This window comes from Hemicordylus capensis, chromosome 2 (assembly GCF_027244095.1).
Source record: "Hemicordylus capensis ecotype Gifberg chromosome 2, rHemCap1.1.pri, whole genome shotgun sequence".
NCBI classification, from domain to species: Eukaryota; Metazoa; Chordata; class Lepidosauria; order Squamata; family Cordylidae; genus Hemicordylus; species Hemicordylus capensis.
The window spans coordinates 353,622,635-353,649,879 of NC_069658.1; the positions used below are offsets into that span (position 1 = coordinate 353,622,635).

Sequence of the window (27,245 nt, forward strand, 5' to 3'; positions counted from 1 at the left end):
CTTTTCCTTTCTATACAAAACAGAATTATGGTATCAAACCAGGGGCACAGTAAAGTAATGTTTAAATCATATGTGAGGGATTATATGATTATTAAAACTGGAAAGTACAGAAGGAGGGAGGGCAAGGCATGTGTGTTCAGCAAACGCATGTATCATCCTAACCAGTTCCCAATCCCTCTAGGTCAAACTAAAAACATGGTTTACCCACCTATTTTATTTTGTTCCTTAAATAATATCCAGGACTATTCCTGATTCCCCTTCCTGGGAAGGGGAAGAGTTTAAAACCCTTTCAACCTGCGCTGAAAATCACATCTCTGGAGCTGCCATGGACTGAAAGAGTTAAAATCTGCCTTTTCACTGCAGTTCCAATCTTGATTAACCCTCCCCTACATGCTAATTTAAAGGCGGGGGGGGGGGGGAATGCATGGTCAATGTGTTTAAACAATGTATTTAACGTGACCTCAGGAGCACAGTCTAGAGCATCAGACATCGAGCATCTTCACATATTATGCTTAATGTCATGTTCGTCGCCAAAGTCAGAGCCCTAGGAATGTGTGCAAGCCCAAGTTCCAATCCCCTGAGGGCTAAGCCAACATTGGTCATGTGGTGCAACCCACCAACGTCGGTGTGTTCCGCCCAACTTTTGGTTCTGAACCCAACATCTGTAACTGACTTTGATTCTTGATTAGAGATGTCAGGCCCAGAACCAAAAGGCAGGAAGAACATGCTGACATGGGGGGATTCGCAGGACACGACCAATGTTGGCTTTGCCTTCATGAGACTGAAAAGTGAGCTTGCGTGTGTTTCCGGGGTTCCAGCTTCTGTGAGGAACCTAATATTAAACATCATGTGTGAAGCCACCCATAGTTTCAGGGGAGAAAACGTGTTGATTCATAAACTACATCTAAATATCCACAATGAATATATCATCAATGAGGCCCTGAAAATGCCCATGATCTCTAAGGTTACACCCAATCAGCATCTGTAGCACAAACCAAAACTGGGGAGAAAGGGGTATCAAGCAAAATGGAAGTTTGCTGCTAGAGTCAATGATCTGGACTGTGCCTTTCACCAATTTTGCAAGTTGCTAGCTGCAACCTGGACTAGGAGCAGCAACCAGCTTTTATTTAAACTATTTATATTCTGCCTCTCTGTTGTAAAACATTGGCTGACTGGTTGGCTTCCTTGCCAACCAACCATTCATGTGCAAAAATCCAATACAATAGCAGAAGTCAACAGAAATTCTTCAGTATTTAACTAAAATAATAGCAGTGATCTTATCAGAGATACAATCCACCAAACCAGCCATTAACAGCATAGGGAAAGAAAATTATGTTGATCTGGCAGTGACGCTGACGTTGATCCGTTACTAGTGCAATAAGTGCTTATTACATAAGCAGGGTAACACTACACAGAAAAGGTCTTATCTCCATTCAGCCACCACCCACCTAGCCTTTGAAGGTGGGGGCATATGGAGAAGGGACTTCAAAAGCTGGTTTTCAGTAATGGCCAGATTCCTCTGGGAGAAACCTATGGCAGGATCCACAGAGTTCCCATGTGGCTTATGGGTATTGGGCATAGTCGTTAAATATGCCTGACAATCTGAAACCTATTTGTCTTGAAATGCTGTGCACTCAAGCTTTGAGGTATAGGGAGGAGAGGAAAAGCCACTGTCCATAGATTAAAAAGAAGAACTGAACAATGTTGAAGCTCTTCTACTCTCTTAAACCTAACGAGCATCAACTTTACTCAACTTTTAAACATTTATCTGCTTCCTGATGTATTTATTGGAACAAAAAAGGAGGCATGTGTAACATATCATATTTTAAAGGAATATCAGTAATAGTGACTCCATCCTTTGAGGGCATAATCCAGATCCATGAAAAGCCATAGCCATTCAGTTCTGTATTATACAGCTCTGTCTGCAAGTTCTAGTACTGCTACTTCAACATAACAGAAAGGAAAAAACCTGTAGTTCTTCAATGTGGTTTCTGTCTTCTACACAAATGGGTGCATAACAAGCTAGCACCCAAGGAGGAGGGAAGAACAGAAGCAAATATAATCTGCCAGAAATTTTTGTTTCAGAAACAGTACATCAATTGAAAATGGATTGCAGGACACTCCTGCCAAACACAGAATCATTCCATGCCCTGATATCAATTGCATAATGATGGGAAAATGAATGGGGTGAAGCCCAAGTAGCTGCCTGACATATAGCGTCCAATGGGACTGCACGATCAAAGGCCACAGAGGCTGCCACAGACCTAACAGAGTGTGCCTTAAGTGTTGCAGGCAACTGTTTATGAGCCAACTGATAACAAAGCTCAATTGTGGAAACAATACCTGTAGATCTTTACGAGGCCCATCATAGAGAACGAACAAGGAGGGAGATTTCCACCACTCAACAGACCTCTGAATCTAAAAGGACAATGCCCTTCGAACGTCTAAACTGTGCAACCTCCTTTCCGCATCCGATGAAGCATTTGGAAAAAACACCAGTAAAGTGAGCGGGGACAAATGGTGAAACATGGACACCACTTTGGAGAGGAACTTAGCATCTATCCTGAGTACTACCTTGTCTTTATGGAACAGAAGATATGGCTGGTCAGCCCTGTGGGCACATAACTCACTCACCCTCCTGGCGGAGGTAATGGCCTCCAAAAAGGCGACCTTCCACATCAGAAGGCGGGGATCAATTGAAGCCAATGGTTCAAAAGGCAGCCACAGTAGACCAGCCAAGACTATTGATAGGTCTCAGGGGCGTAATATAGAAATGGCAGCCTGGGAAAAGTTATGGAAAAATGATTTAAAATTTACTGCATGTTATGCTATTAAAGAAAATTATTATAAAATGATGTATAGATGGTATCTGACACCAAAAAAATTGGCATTAATGTATAAAAATGTTTCAAACAAATGTTGGAAGTGTGGACATTTTGAAGGCACATTTTTTCACATGTGGTGGACCTGTGGGAAGGCTAAAGCCTATTGGGACATGATATATAATGAATTAAAGAAAATATTTAAAACGACATTTCCTAAGAAGCCTGAATCCTTCCTGCTGGGAATAACACAAGGTGTAATATCTACAACCAATTTAACATTTTTTAAATATGTCTCCACGGCGGCTAGAATTATATACGCACAGAAATGGAAGTTAGTGAACTGCTTTCAAAAGAAGACTGGCTGTTAAAAATTTTGGAATATGCGGAGATGGCAAAACTTACAGCACTATTAAGAGATCAAAACTTGAAATGTTTTAAAGAAGATTGGAAACCATTTTTGTTGTATCTAAAGAATTACTTTCCTAATATGGACTTGACAGCAGGGCTTGAAATTTAGTATAAATCGCAGGTTGGTTAGATTAATTATGTTTGTAAGGGTTTGAACTTGTGTTTTGAATTATTATCATAGCAAGGGTAAATTTTATAGTTGTTGATTCACGAAGAAATGTGAGCGGGAAGTCCACCTTCTATGTGTGTATTTTTAATGAATGATAATATTGCTATTGTTAAAATCAATAAAAATTGAATTTGGAAAAAAAGACTGCCGATAGGTCTCAAGCCGGTGACATAACTGGAGCTTCTGGGAACATGTGTGTTAAGCCCTTCAGGAAACTCTTTACTACCGAGACTCTTTACTACCGAGTCTTTAAATCAGGAAGCCCGGTCAGAAGGGGAACGTGCCACAATGGCAGCCAAATACACCTTAAGGGATGAAATCTTCAAACCAGATTCCTTAAGGGACAATAGATAGTTACATACATCTTGCACAGATGGATTAAATGCATCAAACCCATGTTGGGAAGCAAAGGAAGTGAAACAAGTCCACTTGTGATCATACGACTTCTACGCGGACTGCTTTCTAGCAGCCACGAACACTTTCGTAAGTATCAACTGGAACTCGGCAGGACCCGCCATGCAGTCAGATGAAAGGACCGAACATCCAGGTGAAGCAACTGTCCCTGTTCCTGAGACAGCAGGTCCATCAGGGCGGGTAGGCGTCTCCAGTCCACTGCCAAGCACAGCAGGTTCGGAAACCAAGGCCTTCTGGTCTACCATGGGGTCATCAGGATTGCCCTGGCCCAATCCACCCTCAGTTTGTGCAGGACGCTCAGGATGAGAGGAAATGGAGGGAACAAGTACAGGAGAGGGCCCATCCAGGGCATGACCAAGGCACCGCCCAGAGAACCCTCGCCCTGCCTGCCCCTGGAACAGTAGAGGGCAAACTGCGCATTGTCCTGAGAAGCAAACAGGTCCAGAGTTGGGACCCCCCATGTCACGAACACATCCCTCAAAACACCTTGATGAAGTGCCCACTTGTCATCCTGCTCAGAGTATCCGCACGGACATTCAATCCTGGATGTGAACTACCTGGAGTGACAGTGCATGTGCCACACACCAATGCCATAGATCCAAGGCCAGAAACAGCAGGCTCCTCGAGGACGTTGCGCCTTGTCAATTGACGTAGGCTTTTACTGTCATGTTGACCATTTGCATCAACACCGAATGGGTCCCAATCAGGGCAGAAAGCCTTTGAGAGAGTTGAAAATGGCCAACAGCTCCAAAAAACTGATATGCCTGGTCCTTTCCTCAGGACACCAATGTCCCCTCAGGTGAAGCCCATCCAGGTGCACTCCCCAACCAAGCTCTGATGTGTCCATCGTTACCACCCAGCTGGCTCAAGGGGCTTGGAAAGGAGTACCGACACCCAAGTGCCGCCACTCCGTTGTCGCCCACACCCAAGGAGGGGGCGTGCGCTCGAGATGGCCAGGATCCGGAAGGGGATCAAACACATCCATAAACGACCTCTGAATGTAGCGCATCCGCAGACGCACTTGAGGCAGAACGTACATACTGGATGTCATGTGCCTCAACAGGCACTGCATAGAGCTCATGGTTTGTGGGCTACTGGCTAGGAAGGCGGCCCCCAACTTCCGGAGAGTGATTATACGGCCCACAGGAAGGAGGACCTTCTCCAAGGTCTTGTCGAATATCAGCCCAATGAACTGAATTCGATGGGAGCGTTCCAAATGGGACTTTTTGAAGTTTATCTGGAAACCCAGTTCTTGCAGAGTGTCCACCACGATCTTGAGGGCATCCAGAACAGCCCACCTGGTATAGGCCACGATCAGCCAATCATTGAGAGACGGCAGTACCTGCACGCCCTACTCCTGCAGGAATGCCACCACCAGGGCCAAACATTTCGTAAAGACCCTTGGTGTGGTCGTGAAGCCAAATGGCAGGGCCTTGAATTGATAGGGGATTCCCCCGATCTGAAAATGCAGGCAGCGTTGATGCTGTGGCCGGATTGACACATGGTAGTACGCATCTTTAAGTCCAGCGATACCATCCACATGCCTTTGTCCAGGACAGACATAATGGTTGGTACCGACAACATCCGGAAACTTTTGTACATCAAATGTCGTTCAGAGCCCTGAGGTCCAGTATAGGGCGCTGGCCACCATCTGGCTTTGGTACCAGAAAGTACCTGGAATAGAACCCAGGGCTGTTGGGGTTGACTACTCGCTCGATCACGTCCTTTTCCAGGAGGGCAGCAACCTCCTGCTCTAACTCCAGGGTGCAAGGAGTCACAACAACCCAAGACACGGCTGTGTCCGGCAAAACTCGGGGGCATAGCCCAGACGTATGATCGTGAGAACCCACTGGTCCGTAGTTACTTTGTTCCAGCTCGCCGAGAATGGAGCCAGGCGAGTCCTTTAGCGCCCTGAGTCATTGTTTCTTCTGGGGAATACCCGAGCAATGTTTTTGGAAAGCTGGCTTACTGGGCTGGCCTCCCGATTTGTATTTCAGTTGGAATTTAGTACCATGAAAGGGCCATTCTGAAGGCGACTGCTGCTGGGAAGGAATCTTTCGCGACTTGTAGAGCGACCACTTGGCCGTCCTCTGCAGCTTACTACTAGGCAAAGACATGGAGACATTATAAGACATTAAGCATGCTGTGCTCCTCAATTTTTGCATCTTTTGTAGCATATTGTCCGTTTGCTCAGAAAATAGGCTAGAGTCTTGGAAGGGCAGGTCCTCGATCCTAGATTGGGCCTCATAATGCAGTCCCAATGACTGCAACCATGTGTGCCTTCTGAGTGCCACTGACATGGCCATCATCTTAGCCGCACATTCCACCAAATGGCGGGCAGAATAAAGTTCTTGATTGGCCACTTGAATGGCCTCTCTGGCAAATGACTTGGCCGGATCTCTCTTATCTTGCGGGAGGAAGTCCAGAAACGGGCTTACCTTCTCCCATAAAAAATGCTTATATCAGGCGTTATAAGCTTGATAATTTGCCACCCTTAGATGTAGTGCTGAGGCAGAATATAGTCACCTCCTGAAAGAGTCCAACTTTCTGCCCTCTTTATCACTTGGCACCGACTGGCTATGGTCTCTGGTTCTTTGCAGGGACACCTCTATGACTACTGAATTTGGGGTGGGATGATTTTTCAAAAAGGAATATCATCACCCAATTGCATCCGATAAAAACTTTCCAGATGCCTGTTGGGCTGGGAAAGTGCCCTCGGCTTCTTCCAATGACCTTTTATGACTTTCAGCAATGCTGAATTTAGGGGCATTGACCTCGGTACCTTGGCCTCGGTATCGACGAGGCTGAACAGCGGGTCAAGCTCTCCTTTCTGTCCTACAGATCTCCGGATCTGTAGAGGACTTAGGTACCGTGGACGCTGGGCATGGAAGATGATCTTCTGAGTGCGCGGGCTCACTCAAAGCCATCAATGGTATAGTGGCTGAGGCCGTTGATACCGGTACTGAGGGCGGGACTCTGGATTCTGTGGGAGCAGATACCACATGCTGCAATTGTCCTGATGAGGCCATCTTCACTGACTGTTTCAGAGACAAGGCTTCTGATGACCAGAGAGCCAGTTCCCACAGGGCTGCGCGCAGGCAAGAAGCCCTATTTTTGTGAGCCTGCTTCGTGAACTTCTGGCAATGAAGACACATCTCAACAACGTGGGATTCCCCCAGGCACAATAGACACTCGGTATGAGTATCAGGAGAAGGGATCTTAGATCAACACCAAATGCATTTTTAAAAGTTTGCCATGCCCGGCATGAATGCCAAAGGCCAGCCAGCCACCACGCTCCATCCTGGCTGGGATCGGAGCTCCAAAATAGTAGGGGAAACTGCAAAACTAAATCACAATGAATGAAAAATGCTACTATGTGAAGAAAGTAGGGAAAACAATAAGAAAAAACCAAATAAGCAAGGAGAAAAACAACAAGGGAATGAATATCTTGATCCTACTCGTTGACAAGCTGCAAACTCCACAATCTTCACTGAAGCACGGACGAAGAAAGACTGAGGGGGATGAGGAGTGGCGCAGCCGCATATAGTGGCTAGGGGCGAGATTCCCACCCAAAACAGAAGAATCGAGCTTGTTAAGAGTCCAACAAGGTCTCTGCGCAAGTGCATAGCCTATTTGTGTAGAAGACAGAGACCACGTCGAAGAATCACAAGTACTCTTCAAAAAAGGGCAACAGATGTCCTGAGAGAGCACATCACACTGACACTAGTCTATGTGCACTGCAAAGTTGGCAGCCTGCTATTTGGACCCCTTACATCAGCTCTCCCAGTTGAAACTGGATTCAGTAAGGTCATTATCATGACCACTGAAGCCTGACAAGGAGAAGGCAAAGACTGATCTTACCTTCCCCACAGACAGCCAGGAGCCTTGTGTGGGACCTGCAGCTCACACATCCATACGGCCAGCATGGATTTCTGGATCTTTAAATCTCTAAACGCAACAAGCAAGTAGCGTGATGCATTGAGGGATTTCTCCTCAATCTGAGTGCTCTAGGTGCTCAGCTCTTTGTCTGTTCAGGCTGCCCTGAAGCCCAAGCAGACACACAACCGGGGACCTGGGTAAAAGGGCAGGGGGAATTCTAGGCTACCCAGAAAGGCAGTGCCAGGATCGGCTTTGATCCCAGAGCTTCACATAAGCAGCCCTACCCAGGTAGGGCCCAAGTCCGAGTAGGGCTGCTTGTGTGAACAGCCTCAGTGCCTGGAAGCCAAAGACTCAGTAACCATATACTTGATAATGGAGTTAGGGGCGACACACCATTACCTTTGCATGCTTTAGGAGTATTCTAAATTCCAAAATCTAATTTAATATACAAAACAAAGAAATAAATGTTGGTAATCATCACTGAGATAAAGGACTCCTTGTCAACTCTTGTCTGAAGTTCCCCAAAAGGACTCACATGTTTTCTTGATAAAATCAGGGTTTTAAATATATCTATAAAGCTTTGTGAAGCTCACAGATTTATGAGAACAGTATAATAAGAGAATTTCTCTGAAATAAGAAAGGATTTGCATGTAAAACAGATGAAAAATTTGGTTTGTGATATTAAAAAAACACAAACAAAAAAAAGACATCTGATTTAAACCTAAAGATGATATCAGAGTATTAACTATAAATATTTCTATTCATTTTGAAAACATAATACATAAAATTTAAGTGTAGACAAGTTAGCAGTCTATATTTGTATACGTACCAGTGTACCATTGTTATGTATTCACACCTTTTCTGGCATGTATGAAATATATGTAAAAAATAAAATGTATACATTATACCTTCCATTTACATGCATTTGCTATCTATTTACATATATACAAAAAATGGTATTACTGTACAATGTCACCATTTTTAAGATCATGGAAAATGATTACAGTGTGGTAAAATTTACCTGTAGTGCCACTAGTAAAACACACAATTGACAGATCTTCTGGTCGAGGAGGCTAGAAAAATCAAAGAAAAATTTGTCCTATTATTTTTCTTAGTTTATTTGTACATTGAACTAATCCACTTGTAACTTTACAATGCAAATCTTTATCTAGCATCGAAGAGAAGGAGGAGGAGGAGGAGGAGGAGAAGGAGGAGAAGGAGGAGGAGAAGGAGAAATTATTAATGTATTGCCTTGTCTAGTCTTGATACTTCCTGTTCCCCAATGGGTTTGCTACAAATATATTAAACAGATTCTTTTGTATGAATCGTTTATCAGGCATTTTATGTGAATGGTTTAACTGGTTATTCACCAGTGAAATCCAATTTCCGCCTTCAGGTGCTCTATTACAGCTAGTAGGGATGTGCACAGAACCGGTATGGATTGGATTCAAATTTGAATGGAATTCGAACTGACCTGGCTCGGTCCTGGCCAAACTGGTCCTGGTCCAATTTGACCACTGAACTGGCCGAACTGGTCTGTGGACTGGTACAGGGCAAAACTTGTAAAGGGGAATCCGCTGAGGATTCCCCTTTACAAGAAAAGGGGGATTCCCAAAGGGCGGGGGAGGGTAACTGCAGAGCATTCAGCGGGCCTCCACCTGCATTAGAACAGATTGGTACTCTTGTGCAACAGTACCAGGTGATCTATTCTAATGGCCTCAACATCTGCACAGAGGCCCGCTGCGTGTTCTGCAGTTACCAAAGTGGGCCACAGCCACCCCATCTGCTATTGGGGAGTCTGGCGATGGATTTAGAGGAGCCCCACCACGTCCCCCGTTGCCATCGTCTCACCACAGGTGGGAAGATATGTTACTCTCTTGCTCCACTATGCCCTTTGGGAATCCCCCCCTTTACTTGTAAAAGGGAATCCTCAGCACATTCCCCTTTACAAGCATCACCCTGAACCAGTTCGGACTGGTTTTGTTCATATTGGGGCTGGGCCAAACTCGGACAATCACCCTCTTCTAGGGGGGCAGTGTGGTTCGAATTCGGACTGGTCAAACCAGTTCACATACCCCTAACACCTAGCTGAATCTTAACAAACAATATTTGTTAAGCAGCAAGTCACCATTTTCTCAGAGTTCATAATTTTTATTCTAGATTTCTCAGCTTGATACTTTGTAAAAATTTAGACTATACATTCTTAGTAATTGCTAGGCCTCAATGGTTCCTTTTATTACTCTAAACTGTATGCAAGGTCAATAACAACAAAGGGTTTTAACCTGAAACCTTCCTAGATGAGGCAGAGCAGCCACCTTATCTATAGCCTTGAGTAATGCAATATTATCAGCTTGGAATTTTTATCCTAGAGCTTCCACACTCATAGATTTTCCTCTGAACTCTCATATTGGGGAGCCCTCCACACACTACTTTTTCTCACTATAGGACTATAAGTCATTTTACCTCAAGAAAGTGCCTGGGAGGAGCATAGCTACTACTTTATTCAGTTATTTCCCCAAAGTAACCGCAGACATCTGTGACCCTAGCCATATCCCCTGTCCTGCCAATGCAATCTAAGTTAAAGAGGAGTAAGGCTCTCCCTTCAGTGTTCTCTTGCAAAAACTGCAGCAGCTCTGCCAGAGTGAAGCAGCTTGTCCTCCTCATAGTCAAACAGAGACTCGTTATAAGAGCGACTGAACAGAAGGGGCATGTAACTGGAACTTTCTTTTGCAGGGTAAAACACCTCTAGGTTGCAGTAACAATGTCAAAGAAAAACAACAAAATCTCCCCTCTCTTCAGCCACCCAGCACAATCTCCCACTCCTCCTTTTACTTGGTACTTGCATGGTTCTTGTCACAGACTGCAACCATGTTGCCTTCCCAAAACAGGGGCACAAAACTAATGCTGGTCTGAACACTGCCTGAATTTGTGTCTGAACCTGCAAAATATCTTGAAGGCCCAAGGATTCTTGCATTCTGGCACCTGATAGCCCCTTAACTTGCTCCTTCCTCAACATGCCATAGTCTCCTCTCCAGGTTTCTGCCCAGAATCTGGAGCTTCAAGGAAAAAAAGCTGGCAGGAGGAAGATTAAGGGCCTTCCTCCCCCCAACCCTTTCCAAGGGTGCCTTGCAATGGAGCAGAGAGCCATTGCAGGTAACGTTACATATGGTTGTAGTACAGTGTGTAGTTTGGCCTTGAGCATCTCTCTATCAGTGTGTGACTCCTACCATCTTATACCCTCATTGAAACCAGTTTTCATTGGGCTGATTTCTCTGGAATTGAACGTCTTCTTCAATAGCAGTACCTGCTCCTATTAGCAAGTTGATATTATTTATTTATTACATGTATATCCCGCTCTTCTTCCAAGGAGCCCAGAGCGGTGTACATGGTTATGTTTATCCTCACAACAACCCTGTGAAGTAGGTTATATTAGGGGTGTGTGGTTCTGTGCACTCCCAGGAGGGAGGAGGGGGGGGTCCTTTAACGGGCAGGGGAGGCACTGCCTACCTGTCAGCCCCTGCCTCGCCGTCCTCCCCCCTGCCGTCCTCCCCTCCGCCGCCGGTGCACTCGTAAAAAGTGGGCACGCGGAACTGCAGTGTCCTTCCCTGCACCCTGATCAGTGTCACCATGGAAGTGGCCGATACACGGACGCACCATATGCACATGCGTCGGCCACTTCTGTGGTGACGCTGACCAGGGTGCAGGGAGGGACGCTGCAGTCCCGCATGCCTGCTTTTTATGAGAGCGCCAGCAGGGGGAAAGCGGCGGGGCTGGTGCTGGCAGGTAGGCAGAGCCTCCCCTGCCCCTTAAAGAAGCCCTCCCCACCCTCTGAACCAGCTCAAATGCCGGTCCACGGAACCAGTTCAACAGTGCTAAAATGGAGCGCTGAACGGTTCCATGCACATCCCTAGTTGATATATTAGAAGCCAGCAGTCCTTCTGCTGCTACATTAACCATGGATGGACATTATACGTAGCGTTCAGCATCCCTGCTGACAGAGGGAGGACTGCAGATTCACAAGCAGCCTTCAGTGTCCCTGCAATGACCACACACATGCATGGGGAGAACAATTTTCACATCTCTCTCCTCCTTCCAAAATCCCTTTCATCCGGTAAAAATCTGTTCCTGAGGGCTGTGCAATCCTCAGGAACTGCAGATCATGGAGAAGCCACTGCTAGTCTTTGTAGACAATACTGAGCTAGATGGACCAATGGTGTGACTCGGTATATGGCAGCTTCCTATGTTGGCCAATTTTCTTAATCACATACCATTACTTGCAAGTTGCATTGACTTTCTGTGGGACCTATAACCCATCTGCCCCCCCAACACTTTCTGTAGGCCCTGTAACTCATCTGCCCCACTCCAACACTTTCCTGTAAAGTACTGGCCTACTTTTTCTTGACTGCAGTTTAAAAGCAATAAAATTAAATTAAGACAAGAATGGTTGTGAATATTTCTGGAAGCTCTAAATGACTTTCTAAAAGTTTTTATTCAGAAGTCACAGACAATTAAAAAAAGAAAAAGCTCCCTCATGCCTGAGGCTCTCATATCCAGAAATAAAAAAGGAACCTAAGTATGTACGTACACACAGAGTTTTAAATATGCATATGAACTTGTATTATGAAATTATGATCATAAGTAAAACTTGCATTCATTCATTCATTCAAGCAATCTGTCATCCTATAGTGATTATTATCAGCAATCCTATAGTGATTATTATTGTTAATATATCGACATTATTGTTTGGGGAACCACTGGAAATCACTAATATACTAAATTTAGGAACAACCTGCCAAGATCCATGCACCAAGTTCTATCAAAACAAATGGTTCTGTTACAACAAATGGGGCATACACCATGACACAGCTTATGTACAGTGCTCACAGATTTGGGTTGTGCAGAAGATATCCATGACATACTATGCACAATGCTTATGAAGAAATACTCAGGGGGGAAATGTGCTTATACTCACTACAGGAACACGCCGACATTCTCGACCACAGTCCTGAAAGAATTAACAAAAACAGTAACAAGTTAATAGATGGGGATTAGCCATAATTCTTTCCCTAGGGCATGTGGCTTGGTTCACTTGTTTGAGAAACTCCGAACAATTTATTTATTTGATTGATTGATTGATTGATTGATTTCTATACCGCCCTTCCAAAAATAGCTCAGGGCGGTTTACACGGAGAAATAATAAATATATAAGATGGCTCCCTGTTCCTAAAGGGCTCACAATCTAAAAATGTGCTCTGTAGAGGCCTTTCTGCAGTGTGCTTCTTCTTTGCACATATCACTATAGTATAAGGATAAATGAGAGAAGAAGTACAAAATACTATGAGCACTGAAAAATCCTACAGAAATAAATAGTGGCCAACATCCAAACTGATGAAGCACACATGCAGCAAATGTGCAGTGCACACTCCAGGAGAGAGGTGATTTTCATTAATCTCCCTTTCACTCTGAAGCTATGACTCTTGGAAATATGTCCCCAAGGGCTGCATCACTACACACACACACTTTGTTAGTCTGGATGTTGGCCAGTAATGATAATTATCACAGTTTCTTAATTGTTTGGGCCATTGTTAATGGCCCACTGTTGGCCCAGTGGATCCAACTGTATTTTATAGCACTTGTGCTGACCCTTTAAAAAAACAAAACACTACATGAGTTTGTAGGGTGGGGATTGTACCCAACCCGTTTGTTCTTATTCTGTAAAGCAGTATTAGTGATTTGATTGCACAAATGTTAGATAAATTAAAGCAAAGGAACCTCACCTCTACTTCTTGCATAGACTGGATATGAACTTTACACCTTTGTCCTCTTTCTTTAAGGTCCTTCTCAAAAGAGTCCATCAAAATAATAGATTTCAACCCTGGGGTCTCTTTTTTCTCTACATGTTCTAAGAGGACTTTGGCTTTTTCAGGCTTATCGCAAACTACTGTAGAAATATCAGCTAAACAAACAAAACAAAAACAAAAACAACTTTTAGGAAAACATAGTTTATTGCATCACATTTATCTTTAAAAAACAACAACCCATGGTCAATTTCTCATTGGAAGTTACAAAAGTTACAAAAAGGTTCCCCCCAGGTACACAAACACATAACAATACTTGAATTTAAAACCTCACTCCCCATCAAAGCAAACCTACTTTTTTCTTTAAATGCATATGGTTGAGTTCAGGACTTTAGCATTCTGTTTTTCAACTTGTCCCCTAGATTTTTGTCCCCCATTCTGACTCTTCCCATGGGTTAATGTGTTTTATTATTTTTATTGCAAAATTTGAAAGGTTTAGAATGGAAGTTTATGAATACTGTGTGTCACTTTGCCATACTTGATTAAAAAGCTGGATAAAAAACTAAAACTAAGTAAAATTAAGACCATTGGCTGACATGCAGACTAACAATGTACGAACACTTCGTGAGAAGCACTGGAACTGCATTGGTGATGGGGGTGGTGCTGCTTTCCAGAGTAATGAAGCACATGTGCTTGCAGGGTGGAATTATTGCTAAACTCCCTCCACCCCCAGAGTTCTCAGTGTGATCCAGAAGTTGGTCCCTGAGAGTCACATGAACAGTGGAACTGCTTTAATCTGCAGTGCAGAAGCACCGGCACCTTATGAAAAGCTCTCATGCTTCATTAATCTCTGTGTTAGCCACTATTTATTATACTTCTCCCCTGGTCCACAGTATTTTCAAATACTGGCTCATAGTTTCAATGACTCAAGGATTTTATAAACTGAGAGTAATGTCTGAGAACTTTCTACGGTGAAATTCTGATTCCCACTGTTAAAAGTAATTGGATAGAAATTAAAGAGCAGTTTCCTGTTATCAGAAAAGTATATGGAATGTCCCTTACTAGGCAACTGAGCCACCTAATGGCGCAGCGGGGAAGTAATTTGCCTAGGGAGCAAGAGGTTGCCGGTTCGAATTCCCGCTGGTATGTTTCCCAAACTATGAGAAACACCTATATTGGGTAGCAGCGACATAGGAAGATGCTGAAAGGCATCATCTCATACTGCACGGGAGATGGCAATGGTAAACCCCTCCTGTATTCTACCAAAGAAAAACCACAGGGTTCTGTGGTCACCAGGCGTCGACACCGACTCTAAGGCACAACTACTAGATAACTAACTGATAGAGAGAAGTAAAGTTGAAATATTGGGTGGGGGGAGTTGAAATGGGGGAAATAGGCATAGGGACTTGGTCAGTGAGAGTGACTTCTGAAATAATGTTTCTTTTGAAGAGACAAATTTGCTTTTGTTTTAAACAGCAAAAATAGCATTTAAAGAAAAGATTTACTCAAATGAATCTACATTTGTTTTACCTGTGTTGATAATATAACGAATAGCTCCAGGGCCTAACGTATCATACAGGGGAACCACAACCATGGAGTAGGTATAGCAAGCCAGCTCAGAAATGATCCACTGGAAAGAGATTATGAAAGGAATAAGTTACAGTTTGCAGTAAATATAAATGACAAAGGAAGCTGGTGATAAAACTCTGATTTTCTTCAATCTCACCTCTGGCCGGTTTTGTGCAAAGACACCAATAAACTGGCTCGTTGATGGCTTACATCCCTGTTGAAGTAAGCCTGATCCTAATGCTTCTGCTCTTTCAGCAACCTGAAAATGAAAGAACACTTAAAACAATGAACCAGGGCCATTTAAATGTCTCTAATAAATAAATAAATAAATAAATGTTACACATTAATGTAAGGCAAAATCAGTACTGCCACAGAATATACACTCAACAAGGAGTCACAGTCCCTTATGGTTCCCTAGTAAGTAGACCTTGATGCATGTTTGCTATACATGTACAGCCTATATTGTAGCTACTTCACTTTCCAGGATCCCAGGGCATACACTTAAAGTAATGTGTAAAATGGCCCTCATTGAAATGCAGTTGTCACTGCTATATTCTGACAGTTGTCCACTGATCAGTACTTGCAAGATAACATCTTGCCACTTTTAGCCTGTAGTCCCTTTAATGACAGTCCATGGATCAAATGATTTTACTCGAGCAGTTCATGTTGTATGCACTAAGTGTTCTGCCTCTTAAAATAGCCAGCATTACTTACTTCCAAGGTTAAAAGCCCCAAAACTGCATACTTCAATTCATGTTGTATTATTTGGATAAAATACTTTTGGAAATATCTCAGTTTTATCAACATGTGTGTTAAGGAACTTGCATGCATCATTCCAAATCTGAAAAGCTTTAATATTTGTTTTTAAAAGGGTCAGTAGGGGTAGGGATTTTCCTTTCCTCCTCGGCTGCTGCTCAGCCGCAAGGAATAGCAGCATGCAATGGCTCACAGGGCATGGCAGGAAGCAAATTACATTATACATAGGGTTGCCATATTCAACTCTCCAAATCAGGGCACTCTAAATTGCATGTTATGCAAATTACTTTGCAAATAATTTGTGTGTGGTGTAAATTATGCAAATTAACTGCTGCACTGTCCAGTTGACTTGTATTTGCTCTGGATATCTACTAGAGCAAAGTAATTCTCTACCAGAAAATACCATGAAAATAAATGAAGACTACATAAAGTTTGAGATATTAATAGCAGCAATAGCACAAAAAATACACTGAATTTTTCAGTTAGTTTGCAATCCTATACACACACTTATGTTGGAGAAAATCTGATTGAAACCAATGGTATTTCCAAGTAGGCATGCATAGAATGGATTGCACTATAAAGCCAAGAACCTTAAACATTACAACACACAGGTAGGCAGTGAAGCTATTCACACAATTGATCATAACCGGGCTACTGGAGGCCAGCCCGGTTTTGATCAATCGTGAGAACCACTGGGCTCATGGGCAAGGCTGGTAGTTCCCTGGTGGCTAGCCTGCCTAACAACCCCTCCCCTTAAACGTTTTTTGAGTGTGTGTCAGCCGTGGCTGCTTGCAGCCACGGCTGGCACACTCGGGGCAGGGGGGAGGGACCCCAGGAAGGCACTGTGCACCATTGTGCGGTGTCTTCCTGGGGTTCAGGGGCCAAGGCACCACGTGGTGGTGTTCCCCTTCCCCTGATCCCTGGAGCTCCCAACGGAGTTGCGGCCAGGCGCAGGAGCACCCGACCAGAGCAGCCACTTGTCTGCAACAAGCTACTGCTCGTGTGGGGAGAGCGGGCTAAGCCCACTCTCCCCACACAAACCCAACCTGGCGCTTCACATTCATTGTGTGAAGCGCCTCAGTGATTTACATCAAAATCAAGCTTTCCTCTCAACTGCCCTATAGAGATTCCCTGCTGACAAAAAACAAAGACAGCATTCCTCAGGGGATTACATTGTAGATCTCTCCCTGTCAGCCTCCTATTCTTTACCTGCCTTACTCAGAAATCCAGCTAGCAGAATAGTGACTAAGCGTTTTGCTCCCTAACTCCATTTCTACAAGGGCTAGATAGAGCTTAGCTTTAAAAAAAAAAAAAAAAAGGCAAACCGGGAATCCAGGCAAATCCAGGCACGCTAAGTAATCTGGGCAATTTGTTTAAAATCTAGGCACTACTTGGAAATCTGGGGGTGATGGCAGAGCATAGCACAGTCTTTATTTTGGTCTTTGACCAGCCTAACAACGAAATAAACAAAAACCAGTTAAGACAATCTACTCGTACAAAGTAATAAGGGATCTCTATAAAATTACCTAAAAACATAATATAGTGAGTAGAAGAAGCTAAAAGTTAAGACTATGAGCATAAAACTAAATGTAAAAATTAATCAACACTGGTATCAGAATGATACTGAATATAAAGGGGGCAAGACAGCAAAAGTGTGTGCTTAATACAGAACGGTGTTAAATTTCATTCCGTATTGTATTCTGTACTATGAATGGCATTAGCACATCCAACAAGTGGACGCAACATACACACAAGCCCTAAAGTGCTTAGTTCTTATTAAACTCTAAACAAATTTTGCTAGCTATAAGGCAGAACTTGGCCACATTAGGGGGAGATGGCAATTATTCAAAACAAGCAAATTTATAAAGATTTGCTCAATGTATATAAGTCAGTCTTACTGCAGAAATTGGGCTTACCTGATACAGATTTCGTCTTTGATGGGGGTGTTTGCAAAAGTCCTCACATTGTGTTTCACTAGAACAATTATTCTGAAATCCTTTTCTAAATTTTTGTTCCACTAAGAACAGTATAAAATGAAGCTTACCTCTTTATAGGACAACCATTGGTAAGGCTGTCTGGGTTTCCTGAATCCTAAGCAGGGACCATTCTCTAACAAACAAACAAAAATATGACAGGAGTTGTAAGTCCTTTAATTATTTTCCAAAAAACAGTTAATAATGCATTTTCTGGAACCTAGAATGAGGCTCAGCAAGATGGCACACTTAAAAATAAATCCACTGGAATTATCAATTTCAATGCGTGCTTCTGCAATGTAAGAGTTCATACTCAGAAATCCTATACTAAAAGAAACACTATCTTACTTAATGGAATATTAGGCTCAAGGCCCCTTTGGAGCATTCATTTTTAAATATGGAGGTGACTGTGACATTAAGCACATCCACTGCATTAACATAGCTTTTCCTTACAGCAGTGTGAGCATTATTATTCAGTCAATATTTCTATTCTGAATGTCACCTACCATTGGTCTGGTTTACATTGGTTTTAAATAGAATGATGTTTAAGAAACCCGTCTTACTAGTTTAGTAGTAATAATATCATATTTTCAGGAGGAATGGAAGACAAATGTGAGCCAATGTCTGGCTCTATGCACGAAGGGGCAGCCATACAAGATAAGGGAAAATGCAGTAGAAGATGTGGGGTCAATAATGTTTAGCTATGAGCTGCCTTACACCTCACTCTTATATTCCCTTTTGGGAGCCCCATGTGCAAAAATGTTCAACAGTAGACCTGCAGAAGCAGAATGAGACAGGGGTATACTTCCAGTAACTGACTTTAAAAGAGAGAGATAGACAGAGTTGTCAGGGCTCAGAGCTATCCAGAAGCAATGGTTATAGCCTGGAAGCCCTGTTCCTGCCATCTCATCCCTGGTGTTTGTGTGCTGGGTTCAGTTATCTGGGGTATGGGAAAGGCTACAAGTCCTACACATGCTCAAATGTGTGTATCCAGAGCAGGAATGAAAAGGAGGTGCTGTGCTTTCCTTCAAATTCCAGGCTGAATTTGGAAATGAAAAGGAAAATTCAGATAAAAGGTGACAGATTCTAGGCACATCTTTAAAACAGGAAAAGACAAAACCTATCCACTATATTAGCACAAAGACAGTTGGCCTAAAGAGCTAGGCTTCTGTTCATATAGATTGTTTCCCCCCTGATGGCATAATATGCCCTAAATCTTCCCCCAATTCTTGCTTCATGTTTTTGTTTATTCTTTAGCACAGAAATACACAGTTGTGTCTATATTGTTCTACTAAAAACAGTCAGGAATAAATTTGTCTCACTGCCCTTTTTGGCACATATTGATACATCCATAAACAAAATATGGATCAAAGGAAGGATGAGACCCATACTGTGTCCTTTAACTTCCAAATCAAGTATCCTGTGAAATGCAGAGTTCTGCTTGGGATAAATAAATGGGGACAAAGTCCTGCACTGGCTATTTATATTCTCCAGAAAATGATCTGCATAGAATCTTGAATACGATTCTAGTTCTTAGTGAAATGTTATACACTTGAGGACATGGTATGTGTTCCTGAGAAACAGCATCAGTTAGCAGCAATCTTAGAGAGCAGGTTTTTATGTTTTTCTCTGCATTTATTTCTTCAACAAACCATATCATTTTCCCACTGCCTTCCGTCTGTATCTGATGTTTCACCTCCAACCAATCTGCAGCCAAGCCCTGTAAATGTAGGTCAGCGGAAAACAGCCATCCACAGCAAAATCAAGTAGGCAGAGTTCAGCTACAGTATTTAACTATTAAATGGTCTAAAGCTGAATGCCCTCTGGATAACATTCTGTGGTTATTCAATGAAGGAGAAAATGCACCCTGAACATGCTCAATTTCCCTGTTCATAGAAATAACATGTGGCAAGAGACTAAAGAAGTCACTGAAGATGAATGAAGATATAGAAATAAGTTGTGGGAGGCTGCAAGAGGACAGATAGACATGGAAAGGAGGCCACTGATGTAGAGGAAGTAGGTGTGGTGACATCTAGGTAATTTCCAATACTGTACTATCTACAGGGTAATCTCAAGATTAGGTTCTTCCTTCAATATTTATCTCAAAGGGTTATTCCATTGACCTTTATGCCTCAATGGCAATAAAACATCTTCTCCAGTTAGGGGTAATACTCGTCTTAACCTAATAGATACAAAAACACCTTCCACCTACTGTTCATAGAACTTAGAGTGAGACTGTTCTCCAAGGTCAGTGTGGGTCTAAATAATGTTGCACAAAAAGGTGAGCCACCATCCAGCTATATCTGCTTTTGGCAAAAGGCCCAGAACTGTTCTATCACAGAAACTGAAGCAAAGGCTTGTCTGGACTAGTGAGGAATTTAAGCAACAAGTTTCCATGGATTAACATTAATCACGTCCAAATACTTACCAGATATATTAAAACCCCTTCTAAAAACCTCATACATGGTCCTGGCATCATCGTAATAGTGAGTCAGCAATTGTGAGCTGTCACCTATTACAGACCTTCTTGCGCCATCCCAGCCCTACCGGGAAACAATACAGACAAAAGGAGATCAGGAGGTATGTGAGGAAGACTCTTCCTAAAAACGTTCTGTGCAGCCGAATCCCAGTTACTTAGACAAAGCTATAAAGCCTTTAAATTATAGACCTAATAATAGTATCATAAAATAATTCTAAGTACAGGTGGACCTCGCTATACACGGATCCAGCATCTGTGGCTTCGCATATCTGCAGTCAATCCACAGTAGACCTTGGTATTATGTGGATAAAATCCTGATAACCCTGAAAAAAACTTGGCATATGCTGAAAAAGGGCAGAATTTTGACCTCTAGGGGGCACTGTTGGATTGCTAGAAGCCCGCAGAGAATGGTAGGGCACTATATTTTGCCCATTTTTCACTGTTTTAAACCAATTTCATTTTTACATCCGGAAACCTAGCCCCCACAATCCCATAGAGTCAATGACTCCTGTATTTGCGGTTTCACTATCTGTGTTAACTGCGGAGAATGGAACCCCCACAAATACAGAGGCCCATCTGTAGTCCACACCCAAAATGGAAATGAGAGCCTAAACACAGGTAATTGCATTTGTTCCCATTCATCCCCTCCCGGTTTTTTGTCTGCCTCACACTCAACATTTACTTTTAAAGTCTTTGAAACAGGGATCTGGCTTTGGGGTTAAGTTGCTCTATAATGCTGATTGATGGCATTGTGTGAACAAACCGACAGAGGCTCTTCTCACGATTAGTCAGAAGAGCCTGGGGAGGGTTAGCAGGGAGAGCAGGCTTAGCCCGCTCTCCCCGCAGACGACTGAGCAGTCTGCTCTGGGCAGCTGAGCCAGCCGCTCACAGGACTGCCGGCTCTGTTACGGAGCTGGTGGGGGATGTGGGGGATCGGGGGCCATGTAGCCCCCAGAAGCTCCAGCATGCCAAGCGCGAGCGTGCAGGGCATACTGGAGAGACCCCCAAGCCGGGAGGCTGCTTTTCAGTCTGTCGGGGGGTCTACTCGTGAGTTGCCACGGCGCTTTGCCGCAGCACGGAGCTGCGGCGCGGCAACTCACGATCGGAAAGCCCGGGTGAGTGGAGCACTCACCCAGGCTTAGGGGAGGGCTACTTAAGCAGGTGGCCCACTTTGACTGAACCAGGCTCGGCTGCGAGCCTGGTGAGTCTCACGATCGGAGGGAAGCAGGCTAAGCACCTTTAGCCCGCTTTCCACTGATCATCAGAATAGCTTCATAGTTTGTTAATAACTGAAACTGTTCACACAATTAGCCCTACCTGGTCTTGCGCAGCCCTACTGGGGTAGGGCTACTCACGTGAAGCACTAGGATCAAGGCCGATCCTGGCGCTGCCCTGCCACGTAGCCCAAAATTTTTCTCTGGGCTATTACTCAGGTAGCAGGGCATAAGTGTGCCCTTCCACCAGTGATCCTGGTTGTATGTCTTCTGTGGTACATTGTGGGATTTCTGGAGACTGGGCAGTGTTTCCCTGATGTCCAGAACACCACGCAGTTCACTGCAGTGGCGACTGCATGCACGGCCAAGAGGCGTGGCACCAGGATTGCCTTGGTCGTGTGAGGGAAGGTAGGTATAATCCTGCATCCCCCTCAGGCCTCCCTAGCCACCAGGGATTTCAGTCATATGGTCTGCATTCATTGTGATAATTGGCACTGAAAGTCAAAGGGACTGAAACTGCATGTTTATTTATTTTTTATTAAATAGCATGCAGTGCAGGGAGGGGGTTTCAAACCCTTTGTTCCCTCCACAGTCCCAATTTGGACCCTATCCCCATGGCTGCTATCTGATCTGACCAGGCAGAAAAACCCCGGGTGCCAATGAGAGCTTTGCTTCCTAGTCAAATAGCAACTGCCAGAGAATAAGAATCCAGATTGGGACTGCAGCAAGGGCAAAGTCCTCCCATTGCAGTCTCAGTCCATACCGGGCCCTATTGCATGTGCTCCTTAAGAAAGAACAGACAAGTATGCAGCTGTATAACATGTGCAGAAAGAAATGCCTAGTATGACCCTTAAGTAAGGATGGCACCAACAGGTCACTGCTGTGTCCCAGTTAAATGCATAGAACCAGTGGCGTAGTCAGCCCACCGGCGCCCCGTGTGCAGCCACGGCAGGCACCCCCGCTGGCTCCGCCCGCCCCCCCCCCCCGCGTCTGACGTCAGACGCGGGGGGCCTGGTCTGGCTCCTGAACGGAGTCTTGAGGCTCCGTTCGGGAGTTGCAATTTAATTGCCGAAGGGGCTGTGCGGCCCCTTCGGCAGTTAAACTAAGGCTGGCGCTGCCTTCGCAGCACAGCCCAGGAGCGGCTCTTCCAGGGAAGAGCCGCTCCTGGGCTGTGTTGCGAAGGCAGCGCCAGTCTTTTAGCTCCTGAAGGGACTACGCGGCCCCTTCAGAAGCTAGTTAGGCTGGCGCTGCGTTTGCAGCGTGCAGCCAGGAGCAACTCTTCCCTGCCTTTGCAGGGAAGAGCTGCTCCTGGCTGGTGCTGCAAACACAGCTCCAGCCTTAGTTTAGCTCCTGAAGGGGCTGCGCGGCCCCCGCTCGGGAGCTAAACTACCACCCCAGCGTCTGACGTCAGACGCGGGGGGCATGTCGGGGCTGCTCTCGCGGCCCCTGATTGGTCAGCAGCCCAGGTTCTTTGAACCCGTTGGCCCAATGGTGGCTCCGCCCTTACATAGAACAATGTCCTTGGTAGAGGTGTATGAGAAGGGCACAAGCAGGTCAGCTTCCACTGTCCCTTGCATTATTTAGGCAAAAATACTTCCCAACCCCACCCCCACCATAATTCTCCAAGGATAATTAACTCTAAGTATCCATTTTATTTGAAAAAGGGGAATTCAGAAGAAAAACTTGTTTGGAATTCTAGAGTAACTCAATTTATTTTAAAATAAAGGGTCTGCTAATTCTTAGCCATTAGATTAGAGATGAGATTAGAGATAGGAGTCCCACAAAATTGCTTTGTGCAAATGCTCCACTATATAAAGAGAGACCATCAAGATGTCTGGGAGGAGAGCTGGTCTTGTGGGAGCAAGCATGACTTGTCCCCTTAGGGAAGCAGGCTTGCATATGAATGGGAAACTACACGTGAGCACTGTAAAATATTCCTCTTAGAGGATCATGCCACTCTGGGAAGAGCATCTCCCTCTCTGGCATCTCCAAGATAAGGCTGAGAGAGATTCCTGCCTGCAACCTTGGAGAAGCCGCTGCCAGTCAGTGAAGACAATGCTGAGCTAGATGGACTTTGTTCTGACTCAGTATATGGTAGCTTCCTATGTACCTAAAATCAGTAAGAAAAAATAACTGTTTGAAGGTTGCAGCATACAGCTATGTAGAGAACAATCTTTTCCCCCCCTACCAGTTGCTTTTTAGCTAACATGAATGATGCAGCAAAACTCATGAAATATACATTTAATTCCATATCAGTGTCAACAGGGAGCATTTCTGTAGCCAGCAACAAGAATATTTGGAAGATACAAAATACAAAACAAGTATTCAAAAAAATCAATGAAGTCAAATTACAAGTTTGAAATGTTATGTAATTTTATGCATAACAAAGCATAAATAGAAACTTTTAGCAAGCAATTATCTGCCAAAGCTTGTAGCTTTTAAGGTAAAATGGATTTGTATATCCACCCACACATACTCATGTACATGACCTTTCTAAATACAAACGCCTGCTTAACATTTTGACTTCGATCAATCCCTCTGACCTTACTGTATCTATGTGAGTGAACAAACAACTAGGCATGTCAACACCCATAATAGAGATTAGATTAGAGGACCGGGACACCTGAGAGAGTACTTTGTCCCATATGTCTCTACTCAGACCTTAAGATCTTATTCGGAGGCAATGCTCCAAGTGCCCCTGCCAAACGGGGTTAGGCGAGTGGCTACTAGAGAGAAAACCTTTTTGGTTGTTGCACCCCATTTATTGAATAGCCTCTCCATTGAGGTTTGTCTGGCTTCATCACTTTGTTCTTTGGATAGCCCACTCTGCACCGCACTACAAGTGTAGTGCATTGGGGAATACCCCAGTGAGGTGAGAGCTCTAGGTGCCCGACTCTGTGTGCGCTCGAGCTGCAAGCAGCCCAAGCAATCCTAGTGCCAGGGTTAAGGGTGCACTCACGCCCTTTACCTTGGTTAAAGACCAGGCTTAAAAGTAGGGATAGGCAGGCAGGCAGCACCAAGATCCGCACAGATCTCAGCGCTGCACAATTTATTTATTTATTCATTCAATTTTTACACCACCCTTCCGAAAAGGCTCAGGGCGGCTCAGGACCAGGGGCATAACTACTATTAGGCAAGGGGAGGCGGTTGCCTGGGGGCCCCACTGCCTTGGGGGCCCCCCAGAGACACCTCACATGACTCCCCATTGCCCCCTGCCCAGCCCAAAGGCCCCTCAGCCACTTGCCCTGTTCGCCCTCTCTCCTGCTTTGTCTTCCTGGCCAGCAATCGATACAGGGGACAAGCTGCCTGCAAAGAGCTCCTTTTCTCCCCGCCACTCAGCTGATCGGCGGGTGGGTGGGGCTTCCAAGGAGGCCTCTGTGTAGGCCTCCATGAAGCCTGGACTGGAGTAGGCCTGCAGGGAGGCCCCAAGGAAGGAGGCAGGCAGGCAGAGTGGCCCCCACAGCTCTCTGCAACAGACCCTCTGCCCAGCCCAGCATTTGCCAGGTAGAATGTGAACTCCTTTTTGTGGTCACCCCCCGCCCATATATAGGGATCTGCTTGCCATAGGGCTTTGATATGGGGGGAGGGAGAGACTGAGAAGTCTCTGAATATTTAATTTAAAACAGCTTGGAAAGTTTGCTGGCTTAAAAAAAAAGAGTCCTATAAGTGGCTTGTTTCATGGCAGAAAATTATAAAAATTTCAGAAACAAACAATATTATATTTATTTATTTATTCATGTATAAATGCACTTATGCTCAAGTTGTTTTGCAACCCAAAAGGTCTGAGTGAGAACTGTGAAGCATGTGTGGTGCTTTTATTTTATTTTACTTGCGTGTGAACTGCTCCCCAATAACTCGCAGGGACTTCAGGGTCAATCTGGCCAACATGTGAATGCAGCACCTCCATTCCAGAGGAGATGTGTGTTAAAGGGCTTTAAAAGCCTCCTGTGAAAAACCTCCAATCAAACTTTACTGAATTTATTCAAAATTCTGAGAAAACATACATAGGCTCACCCTGCATGGTTGAAAGTCTCCTCTGCTAATCTGCAGCGAGGGGGCCATTTTAATAATTAGTGTTTCTAGTGTGTTCTAGGCATTAAAAGTAGCACAAATATATAGTATTCAATGTATATCACTATATATTGTGAAGTGTGCGTGTGTGTATTCAGGGAAATGTATTTCTAGGCAGCATACTTATTTTGAAATATCAGACTTAAATCCTTGGGGGCCTCGGGTGTGTGGAGGCCCTGGACTCTGAGTGGGGGGGCCCCATTTTAAAATCTCATCTCTGGGCCCACTCCAACCTTGCTACGCCCCTGCTCAGGACAAATAGCACCCTAACTCAGCTTGGGCTGCTCATGAGAACAGCCTTAGTGTGTCATGGCTTGGATATAAAGCCATGTTATGGTCCAAAATTTCCTAATGGACAACGCGGGCTTCTTACGGAATCCTTATGCTAAACTGAGGCAGGATAGATTTGTTGTTACAAGCCAGTCACATATCTCTCAGCCTAACCTACCTCACAGGGTTGTTGTGAGGATAAACATAACCATGTACGCCGCTCTGGGATCCTTAGAGGAAGAGCCGGATACAAATGTAAAAATAAATAAGTAAATAAACTGCTCCTGGCAGCAAATTCTCAGACTTTTGCAGGCAGCAAATTGTAGCCCAAACCTCCACAGGATACTAATCAGAGATCCCCTTAGGCCTGGACTGTGAAGCGCAAGTCTGAGGCCCCGGCCTCCCTGCTACCCTGGAGGGCTCCAGCAGCAAGCCTGCCAGCGGTCATCATTGGGAATCTCCTCCCCAGGCAGCCACCAGCATGGGCTCTGCAATTCCCCCCTTCCCTGCTTTCTTCCGGCTTCCCGCCAGGCTGATCAGCTGTTTGGTGGGTGGGGCTAGCATGGCTCTTTGGCAGCATGGGCTGAGCTTGGGAGGCAGGGGTCAGTGCTGGCTGCCCCCGACTTGTGCAAGCCCTCTGCTCTGCCTCCCCCACCACTGCCTGTGTTCTGTACCTACCTCAACGAGGGAGCCATTCAGAAGGGGTGTGGGTGGAATTATATGGGACTTTTATGGGTCATTCCCCACTTTGGGATATTTCCAAGATGGCGTGGCCTAGGACTTTGATATTTGGCACAGCTGCGGGGCAGGATGGGAGGGCTCTGTATATTTGATTTGAAACAGATTGGTCAATCCATTTTTTAAAAAATAATGGGAGCAGGATTAAACTTCAAAAAAGTCCTATATTCCCTTCTGGAACTGAAGCCCCACCTTGGGCCATCATTCCACCCCCATGTGGAGGAATCTGCCCTTTGTCTTCATAAAAAAGGGTGAAATACCCCTCTTTTCTGCCCAACCCTCCTGTAATGGCTTGGCATAGAGCTCTGATATCAGGAACAGATGTGGGCAGGATGGGAGGGCTCTGTACATTTAGCCTTAGCAGATCAGTCTATTTGTTGATTTTTAATAATTTTTTGAATTTTTTTAAAGCATTTAAACAATTGTGTGCTCAAGAATGCTATGTGAAACCATGGTGAATGTATGTGTGAGTGAGAGTGGAGAGGATGCTTATTTTGCAAGAGGGCTCCCCATAGGCCCAGGTTCCAAAATTACCGAGCTGCATCTCTGATACTAATCATTAAGTTGAAAAGCTGGAAATACACTGAAAGTACAAGAAGATAGGCCACATGATATTGTGAAGGTTTGGGCCCAGGATATCTGAGGGACTGGCTGCTCCCAAGGGTTGCTGCGCGCTTGACGA

General features: G+C 44.6%; 1 protein-coding gene across 9 annotated transcripts in view; it reads right to left on the reverse strand.

Annotated features, from left to right (window-relative positions):
* ACSL6 (acyl-CoA synthetase long chain family member 6) overlaps positions 1-27,245 on the reverse strand; it is a 166,467-nt gene that overhangs the window by 48,176 nt on the left and 91,046 nt on the right. For all 9 annotated transcript variants that reach the window (XM_053296876.1, XM_053296869.1, XM_053296875.1 and 6 more), the window contains 7 exons: positions 20,220-20,334; positions 17,863-17,927; positions 15,220-15,321; positions 15,024-15,123; positions 13,473-13,651; positions 12,668-12,700; positions 8,717-8,768 (listed from right to left, as the gene is read on the reverse strand). In XM_053296876.1, coding sequence (XP_053152851.1) covers positions 8,717-8,768; positions 12,668-12,700; positions 13,473-13,651; positions 15,024-15,123; positions 15,220-15,321; positions 17,863-17,927; positions 20,220-20,334 — 646 coding nt within the window. The remainder of the gene's footprint in view (positions 1-8,716; positions 8,769-12,667; positions 12,701-13,472; positions 13,652-15,023; positions 15,124-15,219; positions 15,322-17,862; positions 17,928-20,219; positions 20,335-27,245) is intronic.